This window comes from Falco rusticolus, chromosome 4 (genome assembly GCF_015220075.1).
Source record: "Falco rusticolus isolate bFalRus1 chromosome 4, bFalRus1.pri, whole genome shotgun sequence".
NCBI lineage: Eukaryota > Metazoa > Chordata > Aves > Falconiformes > Falconidae > Falco > Falco rusticolus.
Genome location: NC_051190.1, coordinates 75,911,897 through 75,938,772, shown reverse-complemented (window position 1 = coordinate 75,938,772; position 26,876 = coordinate 75,911,897). Strand labels below are relative to the sequence as shown.

The 26,876-nt window shown below is 39.7% G+C and overlaps 1 protein-coding gene across 4 annotated transcripts in view; it reads right to left on the bottom strand.

The window, feature by feature from the left end:
- ANKIB1 (ankyrin repeat and IBR domain containing 1) overlaps positions 1-26,876 on the bottom strand; it is a 92,201-nt gene that overhangs the window by 50,582 nt on the left and 14,743 nt on the right. For all 4 annotated transcript variants that reach the window (XM_037382474.1, XM_037382477.1, XM_037382476.1 and 1 more), the window contains exon 2: positions 10,845-11,110. In XM_037382474.1, the coding sequence (XP_037238371.1) occupies positions 10,845-11,032 (188 nt within the window). In that variant the 5' untranslated portion in view covers positions 11,033-11,110. The remainder of the gene's footprint in view (positions 1-10,844; positions 11,111-26,876) is intronic.

Genomic DNA, 26,876 nt, shown 5'->3' with positions numbered 1-26,876 from the left:
CATTCCTGATGCAAAAAGGTATCAACAACATCCTTAAGTTATCCTTAACCAGAAAACTACTGCTTTTATTTATGAATGACTTGAGCTTAGCCTTCCCTTGGACAGTCAGGAATACAATTTCCATGATCCCATGCCACTTCTGGCTTTTATTTCAATATTCTGAGTCAGATTTCAAAAGAAAAAGAGCTGAGTGCCAAAATAGAAGCAGCTTCCGCTGGAGCTGTCTGCTTACCAGCAGCTTTTGTGACTAAATGTCTTCTGTAAGACAGAATCTGTGTGATATTCATCTGTCTCTGGCCCTTCTTCTATACACTTCTTTGTAGCTAGAACCAATTCTCAAATTTAGGTGTCATCCTTCCAGCCTTCCCTCCTTTGAACAGTTTTTTCTGAAAAGACACTGAATTCTCTTTTCATATAACTGTGAGACTTATTTTTAGATTGGTTTCAAACAAATGTCAGATGAAATTAAAAGCATGAAAGTACCAACAAGTGCGTTCATCTTCATCATTTAAACACATATATTGTATTTCCATGAAAGGACCATTATCTACATATCAGCCTGTAAATCACCTAGCAGTGTATGACATCTAGTGTTGATATTATTTATACAGCAATAATGATGAAATTTCAGAGAATACACTAACAGGTTTTGCATCATTTCTGTTCTATTTTTAAAGCTATGAATTTATTCCAGAGATTGTCTCATCTTCCTCTATGTCTCCCTCCAGAAACATTCTTTCAGCCTGTATGTTGCTTGATCCTTGATGACACTAAATTTTATTTTCCTTAAATGTCTCAATGAAGTAATTTTATTACATTTAAATTGAAAAAAAATTACAAATTTAAAAATTCAAATAAGTCACAGTCTATACTTTGGCCAAAAGGTACATTGGGTTTATATACAATGTCACTGATTATTTTAGCTGGATATTACATTTAGCTATAAGAGTTGATTAGTTATTTCTGATAAATCTACTTCTGTTTATCAGAAACTGCAAGTCTCTCAGTCATTATTCTGGTAACTACTGAACCAACATTCTCTGGTAAGGAAGCCACGTGCGCCTCTAACCCCAGGGCCATTTGTTAAGTTAAGCCATGTGACACAATGATTCAGCAGTTACCAATCAACTCCACAGAGTCACAAACTCCACCTGGTAACAAAATTAGTGGAAATGAAGATTCAGTCATCTTGGCTGGCAAGGACCACAGCTGTACTCCTCTACAAACCAAATATAATTTTACTTTGCCTGTGGTAAAATGTTCACAAGGGTTCTACTAAGGAGAACAGACAACACACATTAAAAAAATCTTTAATAGTGTACTGCATTAATGTGTCTCATCTCACCAGTCACTAACAAAGCAATCTTATTCTGCAGTACCCTATTTCCAAGGAAAGAAAAAGGAGAACAATGTGGGGAATAGGTGATCATTTTAGTATAAGCATTTAAATGGCACCTAAACATGCAAGAAGAGCACAGCAACCTAAGGCTCCTGCTTTCCTAAGCAGGAAAACTTAGTAGTAAGAAGCAGCAGTAACTACACGTTCAATGGTGGCACCTGTGACTGGAGAGCAAGGCTGTGTTGTAACTTACAAACTCTGTAGGCATCACATATATTCACCCTATTAAGGTTAATATAATCGGAAAACATCTATAAAAAGGTCAGTTTAAGGGCTAAAAACATAGTAGCTAACTGGCATTTGAGCTTTGCTTGTACGTCAGACTACTATCAAGATAAAGCCTACCCACCATTTTGTCTTGTGAGGAAGTCATGAGGAGCACCAGGGAAGCCACCTTAGGAGGGCTCACATCTAGTTAGTGAGAGCAGCTGTTAAACAAGATTTTCAGCTTTAGAGAAAAAACCCCAATGGAGTAAGTCAGATAAGGGTTTGAGTTTTTAAACCTGCTTTAGCTGTACTTTGGTAGACAATGCCCAACTGGGTGACAGCCTTTGAGAAACCTAGCAAACACTAGTGCTGCTACTTCACACCTGTAGCTGCTCCTCTAAATATTCCTACTGTTTTCTGTCTTTGGCAGTTTTCTCTAGCGAGGATTCAGCCACAGTAAGGAGTTGCTCAATTTTACCATTCCTCCATTCCCTTGAATGCTTTTGAGACTAGCTATCATGAAAATGACCTTATAAATGACTATTTTCTACCATTGTCACATGCTCTGCTACTGAAGTCATGGGCATTTCAATCCACTTGGTCCTCTTGCTTCTTTATGAACATTCCCACAAAGCCTGGTCAGATCACGTGCTTCACATATTGTTCTCTTACATCAGATCAAAAAACTCCCTTCAGTGATTCATATTGCAAAGCATTTAGTAGGTGACAAAGCCTCATAGCCATATAAAATAACTAATCTGAAAAGGGTCTTACAGAGCCAAAACCCTGGTATTTTTCAGCAGAATGAAGGTATTTTCAGTGGAATGACAACAAAACATTCAGGGAAACGCCAGTGCTCGCTGGCACTCAGATGGATCCAAACATTCACCACAGACCACACCAGTGAAACATTTAACACCATGTCACAAACTGTATCTCCCACAAGCAGCATTCATGTCTGATACTGTAAAACTGTGAAAGTGTTGAATTTACAGCTTTGCAGGTGGTTACTGTTCAATTTTACACAATTTAGCATATTCTAGGATAGAGATCTTAGCAGCTCTGGAGATCTACAGTGCAGACAACTAAAGCTGATCCAATTCTCTTAGGTTCCTTTTATAATCAACAGGAAGAAACAGGCACTTCTAGCACATAATTAATTAAAAATACTTCATGGTCAACTTCACAGTAAAATAAACTGTGCTTCACTGTCACTGATTATTCTGACTGGATTTACTACCTAGGTCTACACCGACTATAAAGGGAGCCTAGCATGAGTAATTCCAATGCAGACATACTTACTTTTATGAATAAAATTAATCTTACATAAAATTATATTCTAAATATTCAATTTATGATTTATATTTAAAAAGGAGTTTGCTTTTTCTTGTTCAAAAGTGCATAATCTAGACAATGACATTCCAATAAATTATTCAGATGAAATATTAAAATGCATTGTAATATTTTAAGTTATTGAAACAGGACAGAATTCTTTTGTTGTGTGGGAGAAAGGGAAAATAGTTAGGTGAATATATTTTATACTAAAATCCAAAGTCAAACTTTTAAAAACTACTTTTAGGAAAGAAGTTTACATGACTATTATATCTTCATAATTTTTTTCCCAAATGAGCTGTAAAGTTGCCTGGAAAACACCAAGCAAATTTAATCATTCAGACCAACCACCACACCATACCCCCCCCCAACCAAACAAATGGGGGGGGGGGGGGGGGGGGGAGGGAGAAAGGAAAAAAAGAAGACTCCTCCATGATTTCTGAACAACCTACTGAAAACATCCATACATTCAATACAAATTTCCTTACACTGGGAACCTGTTGTTTTGGTTAGTAACTCCTTTTTTCCTATTTGCCCTTATTAGACAAACAGCTGCTATTAACCTTGTTATTTTTCTTTTGCTCACACTTATATTGGAAGTACATTTATAAGAGTAATTTAAAAGGGAATACCGGTCTTACTGGCAAAGCACTGAACAGATTTTTAGAAATTTGATACAGAAAGAATGTACTTTGTAGCACCTTTCTGAAGATTTCAGCATGAATGATTTAGGTCAATTTGGACCTTAAAGTTTAAACATTTACCAAACTTCTGTCACAGTCGAAACAGCAGAGAGTGAAGTTGCCTGAAGTACCCTCTCTTTTATTTGCATCTCCAGAAAAAAAACCAACACAACTTATCAGGAAATAATCAACTACAGCAGCCTCTCTAAAGCCAGAAGACGTTAACAAGGTCTTCTCTAGTACTTCTCCTTGACATAATTTTTAAAGCACAAAAATCCTCAAATATCCTCTCAACTATAGAAAAATTATGTTCTGAAAAACAGTCTGCACACATCTACCTGCTATACGTGCAAAACTAATTTTCAATGACCGCAAAAGAAATAAAAATCTACAAAACCTGACATGGGAAGAGCCAGTCCTGAATGTGTTGTGACCAATGTGATGCTCCCTCTGATATCAGCAAACATTCTGCCAAATTCATCCTGTATAACATATTGGTAAACTCAACACACTTTCCTTGATTCCATTAAAATTGCTTAGATCAGCCTTTACTGAAACCCCTTGAACAGCCAAGAAAACTAGATAAAGTACAGTAAGACAAGACTAGACAAGACTGTAGCCTACATCAACCTGAAATTCCAAGAGCTGCTTAATTTATTTAACATATCAGGAAATTTCAACCAAGAGGAAACCACCACTACTTTGATCTTCTGCCATTCTACTGCACTGAAAAATACTTCCCAAATTATAGCAGTGAAACAAGAAATACTTTCTATAGCCAGATCCCAGGCATATTTACCAGTGCTTCTCTCTGGCTAGCTTAGCTATGCCTTCAGTGCCAGAGTTCCTTTACTATTATTAGTGACTGGCAGGCATCAAGAATGTTAAAGTTTGGGGTTTGGTGGGTTTTTTTGCAGTTTCAGCATTCACCTCAATTTCCAGAACCTTCTGTAACTAGAAACCTTTGTTTTCCATGTTCTAGAAAAAAAATGGAAAAAAAATCAGCTTCACAAACTGGTCCTGCCTCCCCACAGCCCTGTTTCTATCACCTCCTCCTCCTCCTCCCCCTTCCACCCAGGACCAACAGCAACTGCTACGAACAATCCACTTCTGGCTTGAATACTCACAAAGTGCTCAGACACAGCAGCACGAAGCACATGATGAGGAAAATCTGTCATTGATCCAAAATGCTTCCCAGCAAAGCTAGAACACTGAATGCCACGCCACAACACACATTGCAAAATGACAGTTTTATCTAAGATATTTTTTTTCCCCTTTCAATCACAAGTAGGGTTCCTCATGATTTCCAGCCATTCCACCTCAGCTGCCCTCTAGAAAGGCCTATTCCCTTGCTGAATTTTAGGAGTGGTTCACCAACAGCCATACCCTAGCAACTTTCCATACTGACAGCAATTCTTTCAAACTGACAGTCAAGATGGTCTTAAATGTACCATAGACAAAAACAGCCCGAGGACATCGGAGGTGCTTGACTATGTGAAGACTGCATTTTCTAAAGAAAACAGATCTCCTGTATGCGCTTTCTCTGTAATAGTTTTACACCCATTTAGTGAATGAAACTCAAAACTATCCTCTTGGACGTGAATCTTCTGTCAAGACTTTCATTCACAGGGAATTGTGATACATGTTTATAGCAGAATAAAACCAATGTATATCTTGTACAAAGCTTTCAAAATCCATCTGTAAGTGCTGCTACTATTTTTTGATGTTTCTGAGAGCTACATAACTTTTTTCTCTTACTTCCAAGATGCCCTACGTATCACCCATCAGAGACCACCTATTTATTAGCTTGCAGTGAACACAGTCTGAATAGCAACATCAATACAGTTTTGTAACAGAGATGTCATTTCTGAATAAGAGCTGTTAAGACCAAAGCAAACTTCTCTGAACATTAATGCCGAATCTAAGCACCACCAACAGATGTCTGGAGACTGGAGAAGAAAATCACTGAGTAAATCACCCTTAAATTGTTCCTGCAGTAGTTACAATATAGTCCCATAAAGAAAACTTGAAATGCTTAGTTCTTCGCTTCCAAAATTGAAAGTAACCTTCACATGTTTTCTGGAGGCATTTCAAGGCATATACTTTCTCTTTGTATCTTTCTATGTTTAGTAAAAGGCTCCAGATTGTTAGGGGTTGGCAAAGATGGAAGCAAGGCTGATGCAGCTCCATGCACCCAGGTCCAGCCAGCAGAGAGGCTGGGCTGTATTCCCAATAGACACACGTCATCATATATACACGATACATGTATACATGTGGTCCACATAGATGTACATGGACAGAAACACACAGCACTCTCACGACCACAAACACCACTAGCAGCCTCATTCTGTTCCCCCTTCGAGGCAAGCAGGATGAAGGTCCACTAGTGGCAAATATATGCATATAACAACGTTGATTGTTTCAGTAACTGGCCTTGGATGCTGTTTATCCCATAACTGGCACTGGATGACCTGGACCTTCCAGTTACCTTGCACACACACATACTGCAGATCCCCAGTACCTGGCCCCTTGATCCCCTCATTTCCAGTTGCCTTGAACAGGTCTTCTGGGTGACCTGTGGACTTAATGCTGACTTGAAACATGGCTCCCAAGCCACTTACCCAACTTGCTAGCTAGTCCAGCTTTGATATTCATTAGCTGTTACACATTGATATTCGTACTGACATATGCGTGCACTCTGGTCTCTCCAGCTGCTGGCATCCCAGGCTCAGGGACCTGTCTGTCATGAGGACTCTACTTCAGTTGCTGGTACTTAGACCTGTGTACACAAACATGCACACAGCATTTTCCCAGGTGATGGGATTCTAACTAGTAATAGAGTTTAATGAGAAGACAGGACAGACTGCAGTGATCAGGCATGATCAGAAAAACATTGTAGTCTGATCACACCTCCATTTCACCAGCCCCTTTTAGCCCCTGCTTTGTTGTCCCAAGCATGTTCCTCTCCAAACCACACTGATCACTGTGGTGGGTTGACCTTCACTGGCTGCCAGGTGCCCACCCAGCCACTCACTCTCTCCGCCATCTCAACTGGACGGGGTGAGAAAATACAACAAAATTTGCTTGTGGGTTGAGATAAGGACAAGGAGATGGCTCACCAATTACTGCCACGGCAAAACAGACTCAACTTGGGGAAATTAATTTATTTCCAATTAATAACACAGTAGGATAGCGAGAAATCAAAACAAAACTGAAAACACTTTCCCCCCATTTCCCTTTCTGTCCAGGCTCAACTGCACTCCTGACTCTTCTATCTCCTTCCCCACCACCGCTCGGTGGATGCCGGATGGGGTTGTGGTCTGTTCATAATGCTTCATTCTCTGCTGCTCCTGCCTCTGTTCCCCTGCTCCAGCATGAGGTCCCACCCACATGATGCAATCCTTCCAGACCTGCCCCCATGTGGGTCTTTCCCACAGGCTGCAGTTCTTCAAGAACTGCTCCAGCGTGGGTCCCTTCCACAAGGTGCAGTCCTTCAGGAACAGACTGTTTCAGTATGGGTCCCCCATGAGGTCACAGGTCCTGCCAGAAATCCTGCTCCTGTGTGGTCTCCTCCCCACAGGCTGCAGCTCCTGCCAGGAGGCTGCTCCAGCAGGGACTCTCCACAGGCTGCAGGTGGAGATCTGCTTCACCATTAACCTCCAAAGAGCTGCAGGAGGCTGCAGGGAAGCCTCCCCGTGGGCTTCACCAGGGGCTGCAGGGGAATCTCTGCTCCAGTGCCTGGAGTTCCTCCTCCCTCTACTTCTTCTCTGGACTTGGTGTCTGCAGGGCTGTCTCTCTCACGTTTTCTTCACTCCCCTCTCAACAGCTGCTGTGCAACATTTTTTAGCCTTTCTTAAACACGTTATCATGGAGATGCCACCAGTATCATTGATAGGCTCAGCTTTGGCCAGTGGTGGGCTGGAGCTGGCTGTGTCCAGCAAGTGGCAGCTCCTGATCTCTTCTCACAGGAGACACCCCTGTGGTCCCCTGCTACCAAAACCTTGTCACATAAACCCTGTACAATGCCCTTCTGTAGACTCCTCCTGACGGGGTGGATGGCCTTCCTGTGACAGCCCTGGAGCAGGTGGCTTCTCCGTCCGATGAGCTTACCAGGCTACCCCTGCTGCTCTGCCTCTGGGCTCCCCTGCACTCCTGGGGATGAGCCCTCCATCACACCACCTCACCCAAAATCTAACTACATAACCCCACTAACTGGACAGTGAAAACGGACAGCAGCTCTCAGTTACGGGGAGCTGCTAAGCACTATGTAATAACTTCAGGCAACTTCAAGCAATGCTTCGAAAATTATTTTTTGTGCTAGTTAGCTGTGACCAGCAATTTTTGGTTTTTAAACATTAAATGGTCTGCTAAAACAAACTGATGTCTCAGCTAAACATTATTTAGGGCTGCAGACCAAGCAGAAGTTATATATTAATGGAATGTCTACCTATTTTCCATTTTTATTTCAACATTACTAAAACACCAAAGCTTTCTATGATACTCATGAAAAATTGTCACAGAAACAATCCTAGTATTTTAACACACTCTTGCTGCATCTTGTATAGAGAGAAAATATTAACAGCAAATTTCCAAATTTTTACAGCTCGATTATATACCAAATCCAGTTTCTGGGCTGTAGATGCTGGATGAAAGGCACCGCAGCCAGTTGACTCAGACACCTGATGTAAAACAACTGTGCAGTTCAAAATGATTGAGAAAGTTTTGTTGGCTTAACTTTCTGCCAGTAAGCTTCATGCTGGATTATACAAAGTTTGTCCTGGTCTGGAGTTTCGCTTCACGACCCTTTCACCTCTTCTCCAGTTTCTTGTTTCTTTACTCTTCTGAGACTGTGATACCAGGATGTCCCTAACTCCCTCTCATTGAAAACTAGGTACCTATGCTTTCACCGTGTCTTTGGACAGTCACCACCAGCCATACATCTGGTAACAGGGAATTTGTCCCTTTGCCGCAGTATTTGGTAACAGCATTGCCAGATAGATTATTTCTAAAGATCTCAGAGTATCTCTCTCAATGTATTCTGTTACGCAAAAGGTGTACTTACAACTGCATTGCCCTACTCTATTTTGAGAAAATTTCACACAGTGAATTGTAAAACATGCCAGTTCTTATCCACCTACAATAATACACATATAAGCCTATAAAGAAAAATTGAATTATATGGTATATGTGTAAGTAACGTCTAGAGTTTGAACTACAAGTTAGCATAGCTACAGATTCCCAAATATTTACAAGGTTTAATGAAGGGATGAATAAAAACATTATAGTACTACAGACATATCATAATTGTGAATTTCTCTCAAAATACAAACAGATTAAAATTCATTTATTTTCAGCTACTGCACTTCATCAGTAAATCAAAGCATTCGTTTTAATATTCTGTTTAATCTCTGCCATATCCAGGACTTCCTGTATCAAAAGGAAGAGGCTTAACTGGAATTCACTTGTGCCTTTCCTACTGTCAACTTTGCAAAGTGACAAGCTGTAAGATAGTTATTTATTCACTCTTACTAACAGACAAAAAGGCTCAATTTTTGTGCAGTATGTCCTAGAGAATTCTGAACAAAGCCCTTAGAAAGACAGCAGAAAAGTAACTAGTAAAAAAACCTCAGCAAATTACTCCTACCAACAGCGACAATTCTAACAGTACAGGTTTTCAGAAGCAGACTAGCAAACAATAGCACTTTCACTGCTTACTGGCAAGAAATGTATTGCAAACCTTGGACTCAAACTAGAAAAAAGAATGATTCTGTTGATCGTTTGTTTGCAATGTGTGCAAAATCTAAGTGAGTTGTCCGGTGAGACTTAGATGTTAAATGTCCCATGCAGCTAGCAGTAAAATGTCTTTTCTAAATTACCTTTTTTTTAACACAAAGCAATCATTTGAGATCTCAACATAATGGTGCAATATGAATTAATTTAATGGACAGTTCAGAAATCAGTAATTATAACTCCATTTCCTTCCACATATGCAAAAAATCTCGCATGTCCCTGTTTCAGCGAGGTTCTATTTTCTTAAGAGATATTTTCTTGAAAGAGATAACCTGAAACTCTCAGAGAAAAAAAGAAACCACACAGAAGATTCAAATAAAAACTGGATGCTATTTTAAATCTGGTTTAGTTATTTTTTTCCTGTAATTCAAGAATCAGGAATGGGGGAAAGTTTTGGGGCTGTTAAGAAACAAACAAACAGATTCAGCAATGAAATAAAAATATCAATTAAAAATATTAAAACAGAATAAATGGGAGAGAAGACAAAAATACTTAGCAAAAAATCAAGATAAGTGATAGGTTACAAAGTATAAAAACCGGTTAGGTAAATCTAAAACACTGAGGAAAAATTTATGGCGGGACGCCAGATAACTAATAAAGTTACAGCATATGAGGGACAACATGAACCGTATGAAGAATACCACAGACCCATCAGCTGATAGAAACACAGAGATGAAAAGAATATTAACAACAACACAGTTCATTATATATTTCCATCCTGCTCCCTAATATAAGGAAGAGGATGTTTACAAAATTCTCTCTAACTTACTACCTACTGAAGAGGTTTAGCAACTTCTACTTGGTACTAGCTTCATTAAATATTAGACCACAACAGCTTGTACCTGCGATGTCTGGACATAGATGAGGTGTTAATCTTTAATTGATCTTGAAGCACTGACAAAAATATAGAAGAGTGGAAGTAGCTAACGTCAGGGATTGTCATACATATCAACTGCAGCAATAATAAACTTAGTCACTATCAAGATACTAATGCTCACTGTTATCCAAAATGAAAAAGAAAAGCTGCCTGAATAACACAAGAATAAACATATATTGTGCCTTCTGGAAGTAGATACAATCAGTGTGGTATCCATTATGGACGGCTTTACAGGCTATTTTAAGAGAGGAAAATACATCAAGAATGCTGGAACAGTCACTATTTTCAAAGAACCATGGTATAGGAGTATTCGGGAAGCAAGTCAAAACTGTAAACCAAGACACTAAAAATAAAACTGTTATACCAGTCTGTGATGACAGACTAATTTGTGTGTTTTCTATTACTACTTGAACATGTAACACATTCCCTGTCTGCAACACACACATACATGTACACATATATGTGCACACATATTAGGTATTTATAACCTAGCTGACACTCTTGCATTTCTTAGGTCAGCTCTTCACACCCAAGCAAAACTTCAAATCATACTTACCCCAGTATACGGTTCATTCCATGCCTAGCAGCATAATGGAGTGGAGTATTGTGCTGGTACGTTTCTCCATAAGAAGTATTTGGGTCAAGAGTTTCTTTTAGTTGAGGGTTACTCTCATAGATTTGGCAGGCCAAGTTTTCATCTCCATTTATAAGAGCTTTGCGGAATTTGGTGGTTGTATTTCCCATGTTGCTGTCCTAGCTATCAATGGCACTTTTTCCTTTCCCCTTCATCCACTTGTATGGTTCTGTAACATGCCTCACAGCCTAAAAAGACAAACAATATTTCAGTTATTCTGTAAAACGCTCTTTCCGAGATGAATTCACTCAAAGCTACAGCACTGTAAGAAGGCATGTGAAGAAGTACATAGGGCCTGTAAACTCATGAATTGCTTAAGTCCTTCTAGGCAAATACACACACATTCCCAATTCTTCACAGATTATTTCCCTGATAAATTGTGCCCTCTCCCTATGCAAGTATCTGCACTACCTATACTCTTTGAACATACAGAAAAGAAAAAAAAAGGCCAATATCCAACTGTATTGCAAGACACAGATGAGCACTGAATTTCTATGCATGAACTGAATTAAAAATTAGAAGTGACTTCAAAACACAGCAGAACCAAAGCAAAATTCTTAAACAAAGAGGTAAAATTCTTCAAAAGCATGCAAGAAAGCAGACATCAGTTTAACTTTTACTTAAAGAAGATCACATTAAAATGTGCTTGAAGCACCTGTGCTGCGTAGATGGGCGTAAACAGCACCTTTCTGTGCCAGGAAGACAAATGCACATCAACACAGGAATTATCACGGCCCTATCTTAACAGTTCTGCTAAGCAGACTGTTCTTAAAACACCTAACTTCAGTTTTAAAATGACACTTAAAAGATCAACAACAAATGGATCCATACGATGGCAGGCATTATACTGGCACAAACCAACTGCATCTTACAAGTATGTCAAAGTACTTTCCAGATGCTGTGCTCCCCAGCCTCTCACCTTTATCTGATGGAGGGGACCAGCCGATCCAGTTGCATAGACAGGGCAGGCAGCATCTCTCCTCATGAGATGGGACATGAGAAGCTTATCAGGTCGTACAGCCAGAAAGAGCACTCACTGGTTTGTGTCAGAGGGACAGACAGGGGACTCAGCACCAGGCTGCAGCTGATAGCACAATGAACCTTCTAGGACGTTTCCTTTTGTGCATGTGTCATCCTATCCAGATTGCTCCATGCCAGACCTTTCACCCCACAAAGCACACATTGGGATCCAAATATGCCAGGCACAGCAGGTTAGGAAATTGAGATTTGTTATGTTGGGCACATATAAGCAGGCAGGGCAGAAGCTGCTTCAAGCCCAGTATCTTATGTTCAAGTTGTTGGGACTATCTCGACACTTCTATTTCTACATTGGCTTTCCAGCACAGTTACTGCCCAGACAGCCTTACAGACAGAAGAAACTGAGGAATCCAAGGGGTCTAGAGCTGCAGAAAATCCAAGGGAATCAGCATGTGGATGCAGGATCCAAGGGAATCAGGTTGTCCCATAAAAGGCTTTGGGGAAACCTGGCGAAGAGCTGCATCGAGGTATTTTTGTTTCCTGAGTAGTCCTCTCATGAGCTGCCTTCAGCTACTGTTGTGAACTTACATGTCACCCTGCATCCCAGCCTTACCATAGCTTTGCTCAGATCTCATTCTGCATGAAATCCTACCAGCAGGAGTCTTGCATTGTCTCCTCTCTACAGTTCCTCTGAGATGTCATTTTGTGAAGGGGAGGAAAAAGACCACTTTCGTCCTAATCTCACGAGCGCTGTCAGGGCTGTTCGAGAAGGAGAGCAGTGGTTTTCATGGCCTCCATTTTCATCCCCTTTTCCTAGAAAACCTTGGGGAGGCAACCTTTATTGTGGAGCTGTTGTATCCTACCTTTTTATCTCATTGTGCAAGAGAACAATGATACTGCTGAATCAGCTGACTCAACATGCTAAATATGTTGCCCATATTCTCATCTGTGACCAGAGTTATCTAACAAGCAACCAAATTAAGCAGCTGAAAGTTTCTCATAATAATAATGAAGTAGGCACTCATCTAAAAGCAAATGCACACCCTTCATATGTTTAGTTATATACATAAACCAAAGCCCAGATCCTTCAAACACACTAAGGATTTTGCAGTTTTTTCCATCTTCCCGTCATCTATTTTAAAATATAAACATACAGATACTACGCAGATATAGTATTTCTTCCAGAAAGTCACCGCATATTCACATCACCATATCACAGCTCTCAGTGCTGTAGATTAAATGTGTTTTCAGATGCAGAAAGAGCTGCATTACTCTAAATATTGGATACTTTCAGGCCTTCACAAAAGGCTGTACAAAACCAAGAAAAACTCTACACACTTTTCAATCAACCAGCAGTTCATACTACCTTCAACAGCTAGGATCTCAAAAATAACTTGAAAGAATGCTTTTCAGTGGAGTTTGTCAATGAGATTAGTTTATGGTATTACATTATCTGTCTACCCCTATCCACCACCAAGAGATTCCAAGAGTATCAACTAAATTAGACATGACCAAGTGCCTGAAAGATACCATTTTCTTAGAATCTTCATGTAAATCAATAATGAAGGTACCAATAGTGCCCATAAGAAGATGAAAAGCATAAAACCTTCCATAATTTGAAATTAGAAAGTACAGCACCAATTGCTATGCACTTATTTCTGTCAATTAGCACATGGATAGCTTGCATCAGCTGCAGAACATGCTGCCTCTTGCCCAGAACTGAAACATTAAACAAACCTGGGTAGGGATGACAGAGGGTTTTTTAGAGCATAAGGAGATAAGAAGGTGCCCTCGCGCAGCCTGAGAGGAAGCTGGGACAGGGTGGTACTACTGAGATGTTGAAGATGAGATTTGAATGGATTTGGGCAGGGGTCTGGAAGTGCATGGGAGAAATGAGCAGCTGTGTAGGGTGGCTCTACAGAACTAAAAGCTCAAGTTACTGCAGCACAGAAAAGGCAAAAATTTTAAGTTGTATTGATTCTATATCGCACCAAGCAAATTATTTATTTTTTATGGAGCATGGATGCATTAGTAGGTAGCACAGTATTCAAAAACTAATAATATAAAAGATGTAGGCACATTGCTTGAACTGTTATGTACATTATCGTAACATCTGGGAATGTTAGGAATATGCAGTATGTACTCCATAAGTCACTGAAACAAAACTGACATCTGCTTCCATAAAAAAAGCTTACAGCCCATGTGCAAAATTAAGGGTTACATGCGATACAGAAATTATATAGAAAGGTGAATGAAATAAAACCAGTGTAATACTTGTCTGCATAACATGGCCACTCTCCAAATGAAAAAATTCTCAGTCAAAGAAAAGCAAGAATTTGAAGGGTTATGGAACACAGCAACTATGTGGCTTCAAACAGACAGAAGTGAAGCTCCCTGCAAAACCAAGAATCAGCAGAGAAGTACTGAAAATTTAGCAAATGGCTAATGTAACTATAATCATCACACTATCAAAATAAAATGCAAGATGATAGAATGGGGATAGTCCATGAAAGCCCTTCAGGTGAAGGCAAACAGCTTATATTTGATGTGATACCAAGAAACCAATCCCTGGAAGAATGCAAGGAGAGAAGTGACAGGATCAAAACTAAGTCAGAAAACAATTCCACGCTTAAAATATATGATATAATAAACTGTGCTAATAGTTTTCACTTTCACAAGGTCTTTCTTTCATCTTTAACATTAAAACAGGCATTTTATGCTTTGGAAATTTGGTGGGACATGCTGTAGTTTTTTCTGAATCAGTCATTAACCATGCTAGCAGAAATACAGAGAGACAGGGGAGAAGCTGCCTCAGTACTCTGGCTGTAACAGTTGGCTTCCAGCATGTTTGGAAGTCCAGGAGAAACCAAGACGTGACAGCTGTTGCCGCTCTCAAGCTGCTGTGGCTCACGAGTGCCCTGCTGTAAAACATTCAAGATCTGTCCATTTGCAGTCTTCAGTTCATCTGTCAGTTAACAAGCTACGTCTGCCACCAAAGCCTCTACTTCAACTGAAGGAGAAAAAGGACAAAATATGAGCTGATGCAACAAACTTTTTGTCCTGGTTTCGGCTGGGACAGAGTTAATTTTCTTCTTAGTAGCTGGTGCAGTGATGTATTTTTGATTTGGTGTGAGAACAATGTTGACAGCACATTGATGGGTTTGGTTGTTGCTGGGTGATGTTTATACCAAGTCAAGGACTTTTCAGTTTCTCAGGTCCTGCCAGCAAGAGGGCTGGAGGGGCACAAGGAATTGGGAGGGGACACAGCTGGGACAGCTGACATGAACTATCCGAAGGGATATTCCATATCATAGAATGTCATGCTGAGTATATATAAGCTGGGGGAAGAAGAAAGTGGGGGACACCATTTGTCATTGTTGCATTTGTCTTCCCAAGTAACCGTTACACTTGACGGAGCCCAGCTTTCCTGGGGATGGTGGAACACCTGCCTGCCCATGGGAAGTGGGGAATGAATTCCCTGTTTTGCTTTGCTTGCGTGTGCTTTTGCTTTACCTAATAAACTGTCTTTATCTCAACCCATGAGTTTTCAGTGTAGAATCTCCCAAGTATCACGCCATATTTCAAATCATCAGGGGAAAGCCAGTATCCTACCACTGACACCTGACTACACTACAGAGAGGACCAGTGCTCTGTATGCAGACTGCTGATAGTCTGCATGTTCTGAATAAACTAAGCCACACTTACTGTAGTTTATCATACAAATAACTGAAAGCACTGAAAGAAATACTACACACCATTTCAACTAACATGCAATGTCTGCAGGGTTCTCTGTTTTCACTTAAGCAAGCTATGCTTTGAAGAGTGACAGAATACATGTCTACTTGGTGCATTATAATTATTTTATAAATATCTGTGGAATTAGATTTTGTAAAATATACTCTACTTACACTAAAGAATATCCGTTTCTATGCTATTCAAGTGGGAGGTGAGGAAAGCACATTCAGCTGTCAGAGACATGACAAACAATGTTCACAGACGTACCGGACTAGAAACAAGCACGCACATATTTTTATTGTTTCCTGGAAGCATTCTTACATGCTGGTTTTGTTCTCTGTAAGCTAAAAGACAATGTGACCCCACTGATCTTTGAAAGAGATCTTGATTTTGTTCAGATGAATGAACAAATCAATTTCCTTTTAACAAAGAGGTAATTTAACTGGTCAGCACTCCTTCAAAGCAATACATTCATTTAAGGTCTAAACACAGAATCCGGATCACTCTGTGTCTAAAATGAGATGATTCCCACAGCAAAATAAATTTTCTACACGGTATTTCACAAGCATTTTATGACATTTCTGAGAGAGAAGTTTAGGAACTCCTTAACTCTTTCTAGCCCAAGAGGTACATATCCTGCTTGTCCTGGTGCTAAGTTCCCAGAATCTCAAGTCATCATTGCTAAGAACAAGACATTCAGGTAACTGCAGTGACAAGGATCATCACTTGCACCTAACATATGCCAGAAAAATAGCAGAACTGCAACTGCTGCACTTCCAATAAAATATTTAACATACCCACTGGCAAAATTCTGACTCTGGCTGGGAAATAGCAAAAGATATATCGGACCTCATCTAATTTACACAAACACATAACTAAGAAATGTTTTTAACTTTTGCCAGAACACCTCTGCTGAAATACTGGGCTGTTTTTCCCACTGTGTACAAACTGTTTAATCATTTACATAAAGGCTGTGGATAACAAAATTTAATTATAGCATGTCACAGTTTGTATTTACGAAGATTATTCTTGACTCTAGTGTAATTACAATGAAACAAATCCTTGTTGCGTGATAACTATTTTTGGCTTCAAGACAAATATCAAGCTGAAGAAATCAGAGAGCAAGAATAAAGCTTACTTTAAAAATCCAAAACAATCTGAGCTTGAATTAGAGAATCACAGAATGGCTTGGGTTGGAAGGGACCTTTAAAGATCATCATGTCCAACCCTCCTTCCACAGGCAAAGACATCTTTCAGTACATCAGGTTCCTCAAAGCCCTGTCCAGCCTCACCTTGAACACGTCTAATCATGGGGCACCTAAAACTTCTCTGGGCAACCTGTTCCAGTGTCTCACTGCCCTCATCATAAAAAAGGTCTTCCTTATGTCCAATCCAAATCCACCCTCTTGCAGTTTAAAACCATTGCCCCTTGCCCTGTCACTACAGGCCTTGGTAAAAACTCTCTCTCCGCCCTTCTCATAAAGCCCCTGTTAAATACTGAAAGGCTGCTGCAACAAGGTCTCCCTGGAGCCTTTTCTGCTCCAGGCTGAGCCACCCCAACTCTCTCAGCCTTTCTTCACAGGAGAGGCGTTCCAGCCCTCCGACCATTTTTGTGGCCCTCCTCTGGCGCTGCTCTAACAGGTCCAGGTCCTTCTTGCACTGGGGAGCCCAGAGCTGGACACAGCGCTCCGGGTGGGATCTCACAACAGGAGAGGAGAGCAGAGCAAAGGAGAAGAATCACCTCTCTGGACCTGATGGCTATGCAGTTCTCCTATTAGTTCTTCTATCAGCTCTCTATTAACAGAATCAACATACCTAGTCACTGATGTAGACACTAAGACAATACAAATTACTACTGTTCTTTAGAGAATACTATTACTGAGCTTTCCTATGTAAGGCAAGGAAGTAAAGAGAAATACAAACTACCCGAGTCCCTTATTTTGCAAAATCTGAGCCTTTTGGCATCACAGTTGCACAAAATGGAACACACTATACAGATTTTGTATTACGAAGATTTTCAAGAACCAGTCTAAAAAGAAGCATTCTGCTTTACCAAAGTCATAAAATATTTATAACTTTAACTGAGAAGAGTTTCATCTATTTACTTGACGTTTCTACCAGAAGTAACTGTACAGACACTGGGATCATCAAACAGTGAATGGTGCTTGATAGTTAGTGGATCCTTCTCTGTGATCCAGCTAGTCAGAGGAGACAGTAACAGCAGTTATGCCATTTCTCCTATGTTGTCACTATTCCTGCTGGCAACCAGATAAGGTGGTGGAAAAAGACAGCAGGAGTAACAAGCCTGGCTGGATTGCCAGGAGCAGGAAACAAGGGAAAACAGTTTGCAGTAATCAGTGGGTGGAAAATGGAAACAGAAAACAGAGACTAAAAAACCTTCATCATTCATGGACCACTGTCATGAAAGCTGAATAAGGCAAAACTAGTACGTGTTCATTTACACTAAAGGACATATTAATGAAGGGCCTATACAAGCAGGTGAGTTGTAATGTCCTGAACAAACATCCCTTATTCTGGCACTTCTTATTTCTAGGAAGTTACTGAGACTGTATAAGCCTGTTACAACGATTTTTCTCTTGTTGAACCTTTCTCAAGTAGTATGTGCCTATGCTACTTGTCACTACAATGCTCCAGTCAGGACAATGAAGCTTCTTTAAGAAACAAAGAGAAGCACAAACAAACGATTAACATTACTACCCCTCCTGACATCCAAGTTTAAGAAAAATGCATGTTACAGTGTGCTTGAAAATTAGTATTTATATTAAAAATCTAAGACATAAGTAAAGAAAGCAGGTGTTCTATGACAGAAATGAATTAATTTTTAATTTCACTTTTTCTATGTTCTTTTCACAGCTAATATTGTTGAGAAGTTTGGTAGTATCAGCCAGGGAGTTTTCTGCTCACTCCTGCCTGGCACACAGTTCAGCTTACATGCCCAAAAAATATTAGTGAACACAGACCTACCGTTAATCGTTCTTTTAAAAGTCCCGTTACAGTCTTTCTTGAACAGCAAAACTTTGATACAAACCCCATTCTTTATATTCTAAACCATGACATTCAGGTCACCAGATTCTTATATCTGATGTCTGCCGAAACATTGCACTATTGCATTCACTGTTTCAATTTCCTATCATGCCTGAAAACAAAAATCTCTCTGTTCATGCAGAAATGTGTCATACCAATAGAAGAGCATCTGTGCTCCAACAAATCCAACGGCATTTGTACTGATTAAGGCTAACCAGTTTGCACTTAAGTTTTCATTTTAAATTACTGCAATACTGTTGCAGAAGGCCAGGAATGATTTTGTTGTATTGGTTTAGCACAGAGGCTGCATCACACCACGCTTCACTAACCAGCCTGTATAATCAAATTACCCTTCCTTCAGCCAAAGCCTTTTAAAAATCTTCTTTGTCTCCAATGCAGTAAATTTGACAGCAACTTCCATGAGTTTAGATTAAACAAAAGACAGCTCTTTGGATATCATCCTACTGTTGTGCTAAAAGCCAAGAGAAGGCAGACAAGAAGGTTGTTCAAAGGTATCTGGGGCAAGATAGAATCTCAGCCAAATCTGATGATCCAAAACTATTATATCAAATAAATGTTTGATCTAGGTAAATGGCTGATACAGCAAAAGATAAAGATGCAGACCAACAGTTTCTGGATGAAAACTACTGCCCCAATTTATGAAAGAATACATGGTATTTCACAGAAGAAACCAAGCTTTTGGGTACTGAGAAATGAAGGATCCTTGATAACAGTAAGGTCTCCTAATACCTGTGCTTGCCAAGATAAAGATTTAAGTAATCAGAAAGGATCAGGATGGTATTGAACTTCTGGCAGAATCTCACCAGAGTGAGTTTAAAAGACTGTGAAGACCTGCAGGAGTTGCATTCCTCAATTTTATTTACCTTCTTCTGCATGCTAGAGAAATTGTTTCCCTGGATTGCAACCTCAGAAATTGATATAATCCATTATCTTTCCTGTTAACAGGAGGAGTTTCCTATTACAGAAAGAGTTGTAAAAAGCTTAAACAATGAACTGCCAAGGGAAGAAATTCTTTAGTTCAGCAACTGATTGACCTTGTCCTGAAATGAGAATTCTTCATCATTCGTATTTACTCATGAGCTTTCTTATTGCTTGCATCCACAGTGTGCAATACTCCAAAAATTACAACAGATCCTTGGAGCCAGTGTGTTCTACAGATAATGGGTTCAATTGATACTCAGTTTGGAAACCCGAAAAACTATCTGGCTTCTACAGCAGACCAAGAAAGTAGAAAGTTTAATGAGCTTTTTGTAGCTACATTATTAAGCTTAAGAAAAAAAAAAAAAAAAGAGGAATTACAAAAACATTAGACAAGCCTTTAAAAAAATATAAAAGCAAACCCCAGAGGGTTTTTTTCAGCTCTGTAGATTTCGAAGGGTTATAGTATCAATTAAAAATGACTGTAAGTCTGACAAAGACTGGAGTCCTTTTTTGTTTTGAAAGTTGTTTCAGACTTACTGGAAAAAACAAAGCGTCGGTCCTCAAAAATAAAGGCAAATTTTGCTTAAAAATAAATATCTGAAATTCTAAATGGCAGAAAAAATAGTTTATTCCTACCTTGAAAGAACTCTATCCCTAACAGCAATTCTATTTCAAGACATTAGCTTAAAGCAAGCTGAAGATGATTTTCATTATATATACTCAAATTGGGTTCATTATATACACTCAAATGGGGTTGTTCAGCCTTGAGAAGGCTCTGAGGAGACCTTCTAGCAGCCTTCTAGTACCTAAAGGGGACCTACAAGAAATCTGGAGAGGGACTTTTTACAAGGGCATGTGGTGACAGGACAAGGAGTAATGGCTTCAAACCGAAAGAGGGTAGATTTAGATGAGATATTCAAAAGAAATTTACTGTGAGGGCAGCAAGATACTGGAACATGTTTCCCAGAGAAGCTGTGGATGCCCCATCCCTGGAAGTGTTCCAGGGATGGCTGGAAGGGGTTTTGAGCAATCTAGTCCAGTGGAAGGGCGTTTGGAACTAGATGATCTTTAAGGTCCCTTCCAACAAAACCCAAACCAGTCTATGATTCTATGGAAAGTTATTAATGACAACTAGATTACTTCTTCAATTCTAACAATCTCATTTACCACTTCTACTGTTTAGATGCCAACATTTTATTGATTAATACAATTTATTGTGTGCTTTCATGAAAACAGCATTGTATCTGGTTTGCAGCAAAATTTCCATTGGTTTCAGACTTCACAAATACAAAATCAAACACTTGATATGTAACTTTACTTCTTTTAGAAGTCTGCTGTTACCAATATATGCATTTTTCTTTCCCATTTTGTTTCCAAAGATTATGAACAGTTACAGTAATGGCCATACTGGATCAAATACTACTCATCTAATACCTTGTCCGGAGAGTTGCCAGCATAGTGTACCAATGAAAAGTACAAAAACTGGGCAAGCATGAACTGATACTTTTCCACAATCCTCTTAGTCTTCCACAATTTATCACTTGGTGAATTCTTGAGCTAGGTGAGCTGGTTTTATATTAATAACCTGTAATGCATTTTTCTTCCATTAACTTGTTCAAAAACTCCCTGAACCTACGGAAAATTTTAAGAGCCACAGCATCCTGAAATTTCACAGCTTAACTATTCATTGCAAAGAAACATCTGTTTTTAACCTGACACTTGTTAAATTTCTTTTTCACTGTCTACAAGAACTGAGAGGTAGACAACACAAAAGCTTTCCTATTTACTCTCTTCTTTCCACTTGCAATTTTAGGGATTTCTATCATACCACCTTTCACAGGTGATCACCCTTCTATCGCTATCTTTTGCTCTTTTAGAGATTGACTAACCCTGATTCTTAAAGAATGGATTCTGTGCAACTTTTAGGATCCTTTCTGCTTTTTCTGACCTATTTCCAATGCCACTAACATCTTTTTGAGGTAGGAGCCAAGAAGCTGTGTACAACATGCAAAATGCATGGATTTACATGGTGGTAGCATGGTCTCTACTCTTTCAACATCTGACTTACTTTTTGGACTGGTAAGGACTAAGCTGATTTTCCTTAGAGTTTTTATTATAACCGCAAGATCTTGTTTCCGAGTGGTAATAATTAAGAGAATAATATTCTACATAAATTTAGGACTCCTTTTTTTCTCCCAACCACATAATGTCTCACCTTTTAGCTATACTGAGTTTCATATACTATTTACCACTGTGTGTCATAAAATTCTTTTGCAGTTAAACTGTGTTTGTAGTATTGTCTATAGAGACTATCATCTCATGACTTACCATTTTTTCCAGATCGTTTACCCTCACATTAAACAGTACAGGTCCTAGCACAGATCTACCTGGGACTCTATTAGTAATCTCCAGACACTGCGAAAACTTTCTCTTTACTCCTACCTAATTAAACAGCATGCAACTAGACCCTCCCTCTTCTCCAACACTGTATGGACTTTAAGACTTCTAAGCAAGGGATCACGTGAAATGCCCTTTGATAATCCAAGCAGATTATATCAAATACATTTTCCCTGCTAACGTCTCCAAATAATTTTAGTAAGGTTGTGAGGCCAGACTTTGCCTTACAATGTTATGTTGACTGTTCCTTGGGACATCACATTTTATCAATGTGTCTGCTCATTTGATACATTATTACATCATTTCTATTAATACTCCAGGAACAGGCATCAAGCTTATGCATCTGGTGTTCCACAAGTCTGTCTTGGAATCTTTTAAAAATTGCATTATGTTAACTCACCTCCAGTAACGTGGCACCAAGTTAGTTCTTAAGAGAGAGGTTAAACATGACAAAATGCAAGTTTTTTTGCACAGTTTTAATTATCCAAAAGGTACTAAAGAAAACCATATCTGCACTGAGAAGAGTAACCTGAAACAGAGTCTCCACCACTTTTCTACAGGATACAACAGACAGAGTTCTGAGATCTGACCTACAAAATTAGACCCTGGCTCTCATCACCAGTTAAGTGCATCTCACTTCAGCAAACAATACCTGATAAAGCGATGGTGCCTATGCTAATCTGCCTTTACCTTGTTTGATTCAGCCAGAATGCAGGAAACCTGTAAAGCACATCTGGAACATCGTTTACATTAAGATAAAGGAGTGCTATTCTGTCTTTTAAGAACATTGAATTATTTTAGACTTCTCCCCTATTTTCTCATGAAAGACCTCTCTCGCCAAGAGATGCTGAATATCAAGGAAAGGTTGTAGCCAAATGCTACAAAAAAGAAAGCTTAAGAAGTCCTGCGTGTTTTTTCTCCTACTCTCATCAAGTTCATGGGATCACATACACAGACCTTGCTTCTCCTTACTCTTCTCTACTTCATAGCAACAACAAATAAAGGGAAACTTGCCAAACAAACTGCCCCTCTCCCTACAATTCCCCTGTTCTCCTGTAGTCTCTAAACCTTGCCACTTTTATTACTGTTCTCCTCTTCATGTTTGCTGGGGAAGAACAAGACGACACCTCCTCACAAAAAACACTCGGGTAGCCAAAGCATACCTGAAAAATTTCACTGAACTTCCCAATATGAAGGAGAAAATTCCTCTGACCAGAAACAGATCTAAGCATTCAACACTAATTATACAGTCTAATATACCTGTCAGGAAATTACTTTTTGTGCTTTAAATCAGAACACTGCAGCCTAAAAAAGGGAATTATCATAAAAAGATTTTGATTGTAACTTGACTGTTTTGCTGGATCTCCGTAGAACCTGATCATCTGAGGTACCAGATTTAAGCCTGTTCAAGAGGAGATTGCTAACGGTCATACAGTAATGCTCCCCCTACCCAGCAAAAGCCTTTGGCTTGCTGTCCAGTGGTCAAGATCATCTCAAGCCTTGTCCACTAATTCACCTTCATGTACTGCCCAAGTTTTTGTGGGATGGTTTGGGGTTGGGTTTTTTTGGATGGAAAGCTGCTACCTTACCTCTTTTTACAAGTCAGTTACTTCGCCAGCAAGCATGTGTTCTGAAAAGCAGCATTTATTAGATTTACGTAACCTTTGTTTCTAATACTGCTTGCCCATGAGCCCGTCTGGTATCAAAATACATAATGCGGAGTTCATCACTGGCTCTGTTCCTTCCACATCTGCTCCATACAGTTCCCTGGGTCGTAAGAAAAGAATGACTGACCATGCTGCAAAACATAGCTAGCTCACCAGTGGATCCGGTACTTCTGGTTAGGTAAGGTGACTTCTAGGACCTCTGTGTCTCTTATTTGCTGCTACATTAGACAGAGAGGTCCTGCAGGGCAGAAAGATCCAGGTCATCCTCCTGACTCAGGAGGTGTCAGTGACGCCGCACAGGAGGTTCTTAGCCAGTGCTATTTCTGAATGCTGCTCACAAAGTCACAGAGGACATCTGCACATGGGCTTTCCCTGCTGTGGTCGTGCTTCTGTGATGAGGACACACTTTCCCTTCCTTCTACCTCCATAGCTAGGCATGCCTCCTCACATCAGGGAAGACTTTTACTTCGATGTCTACCAAACCTGGCAAAGCAGTGACAGAGGCACTCTGTCAAAGACAGCCTGTGGCCACCTGAGACCAGGTAACCCTGCATGCTCATGTAAAAGAGCAGGCTTACAGCTATCAGTCAAGTCACCATGTCTCTCCTTCAGCTTGACAAGCCTATTCACCTTCCTTTACCATGACTGGTAAAGCTGTTCTTAAGCAGCCTGACTCACCACTAGGAAAAGTTCAATTATCAATCCAGCATTTGCTAAGTACTGGTAGAACTTATATCTGGCTGCCTGAAAATGAGACAGAAATCCACTGGGGTAAGGTCCAAGAATACAGTTCATTAGAAGAAGAATCCCACTGCCACTTTCACTGCACACACCTGCGGGAGCAAAAGCAAGAAGTGGTAGATGAGACATAAGTCAGAGGAAGCAGCTGTATTAGTTTCAGCAGCTCACAGAGTTGTGCTGCTCAGGAATCCCTTGATGGCTGTTTTATGAACAAACAGCCCCAGTGCCAATGTAACACACAGGCACTTATTTAAAAATAGTTCTTCCTGCTTGTAAAGTAAAAGGCATCACAAGAGAATCCCTTCCCCACAAGAAAAAAAGAAAAGAAAAGAAAAGAAAAAAGCGTATTTCTTTTTCTCCGGCACTTCTTGCTCCTGTCTTGGGTTGTTCTCCTTCAGGTCCAGTTCCCTGTTACTGCTATCCAGATCAGTGTGTGACTTCTACCAGACTTCTCCAGAAGCTTCACAAGTAATTTTAAGAGTTATTATGAAGCACGCACTCAGCAAGTTGGAAATCTGCCTCCATTATCTTTTTATGACACTAATGTTGTTTGAGAAACTTAAGACTGTTGTTTCTAAAGTGGTTTTCATTGACACCAAAGCTGATCCTGCCCTTTCTGTTTCAGATCTGCCCCTTCTGTTTGTCCATATTTCTGCACTTTATTTTTTACTGGCATGTGTCTTTGTAACTGCCTAGAGAAGAGGTAATTCAGAGCAGTTCCTTCTTTTGGGTTTTCTTCCTGGATGTTGATGGTCCAAACAGCCAGAGCACGGCAGCAGCAATAGGAAGGCAGGATGATTTGTACTAGTGCATACTGTAAAAAATGGAAATACTTTCAAAACAGTGTTTTTTCAAACCGAAGTGCAGACAGAAGCAGAAACACCAGCAATGTACAAACTGTGCAAAGCCCACAGCTGTCTGGGTGCTGCAAGCCCAGCAGGACTCTTCGTGAGAACAAACTCTACTAACTTGGCACAAAGCTTTTTGAACAAACACAGTCTTGAAGTGGGGGGTGGTAAGAAATATGTCCAATAAAATACATATCCACATGCACTTTGGGAAGGGCTACTGTTGAACAACAGTCATCCCTTCCTTCCCTCCTATACTGCATATCCTTTGGCATTGTATTTCATAATAGACAATCCATACACCAGATTTTCAATCGCTGGTAGATATGTAGAAACAACAATACTTTATCAATAGGGTCAAGGTATTCACTAGAGAATTTAAGTCTTGAGGTCTTCTGAAAATTTCCAGCAGGCAATCTACCCTGGTGTCACCCTATGCGCTCGTATAACATCCTGCATAGCAAGAAGCTTGTTCTAACTGCATTAAACTACTCTCTAGAAGACTCACAAGGGGGGAAAAAAAGGAATAGACAAGAAGTGAAAGAAATGGAACAGTATTTGTATTACAGTAAAAGTAAGAAGCATCTTTAAGCTGTTAAATGCTTGCTTCAGAGAACAGCCATGACTAACAATATACACTAATAAAAAATATACCCCTATAAAGAGATGAAATAAATATAAGAGATTCCATTTTTAAAAGGTGGCTTGTATGAAAACATATCATATTGCAGCAGAAGGGCACGAGGCTGGAACATTCCAGGAATCAGGGATGCTAAAACCACCTACTCTAAAAGGCACATAATCCACCTATGCAATAGCTTGGTCATTTTCAGGATGTAATCAAGTGTCTGCATAACATAAAATCTTACTTCCTGAATCAATTAGAGCAAACTGTGTAAAAAAAAAAGCCCAAAACGTCACATTTTACAGCCTCATGTCTCATTTAATCCACTCTGAAAACAGAACACTGCTCTCAGGTCTTGAATTCTACATTGAAAAATTTTGAAGTCACTTCTACTTTTAAGAATGCAATACATTTAAATAGAATGAGAAATCATCATCAGAAACATAATCAAATGTAAGGAATCAGGGCCACAACACACAATTACTGCATCAGAACATTTCTCAGGTTCCCTTGGTTACAGCTGTTTGGATACAGCAGCTGGGTGGGCAGTTTAAAAAGGACAACAGAAATCATCAGAGTTAGAGTAAGCAGACCCAGGCAGTACTGGGGAAAACAAAATATACAATAGCTAAAACCAAGGCATGGTCAGAGTGGACTGTCTGGCTTTAAGAATGTGAAAGGATTTATTTTCACAGTAGGCTGTGGGCAGACTGGTTCGGGAATATTTTTTGTTCAAAGCTCATACTTAGGTTTTAAGTTTCAAAAAGAAACTTTGTTGAACAATTCCATTTAGCACTAACCCCATCTGCTTTGATCTGCATATCATCATACTGTGAAGGAGCTAAAACATGCTGAAGACACCCAGAAAATACTGTCTGGTTTTGCTAGAAATTGTATTATTCACACAGAAGTTATTCCCAGGAAACATATGATTTTGGGGTTTAGGATTTCTTCCCTCATACTCATGAGTAGATGC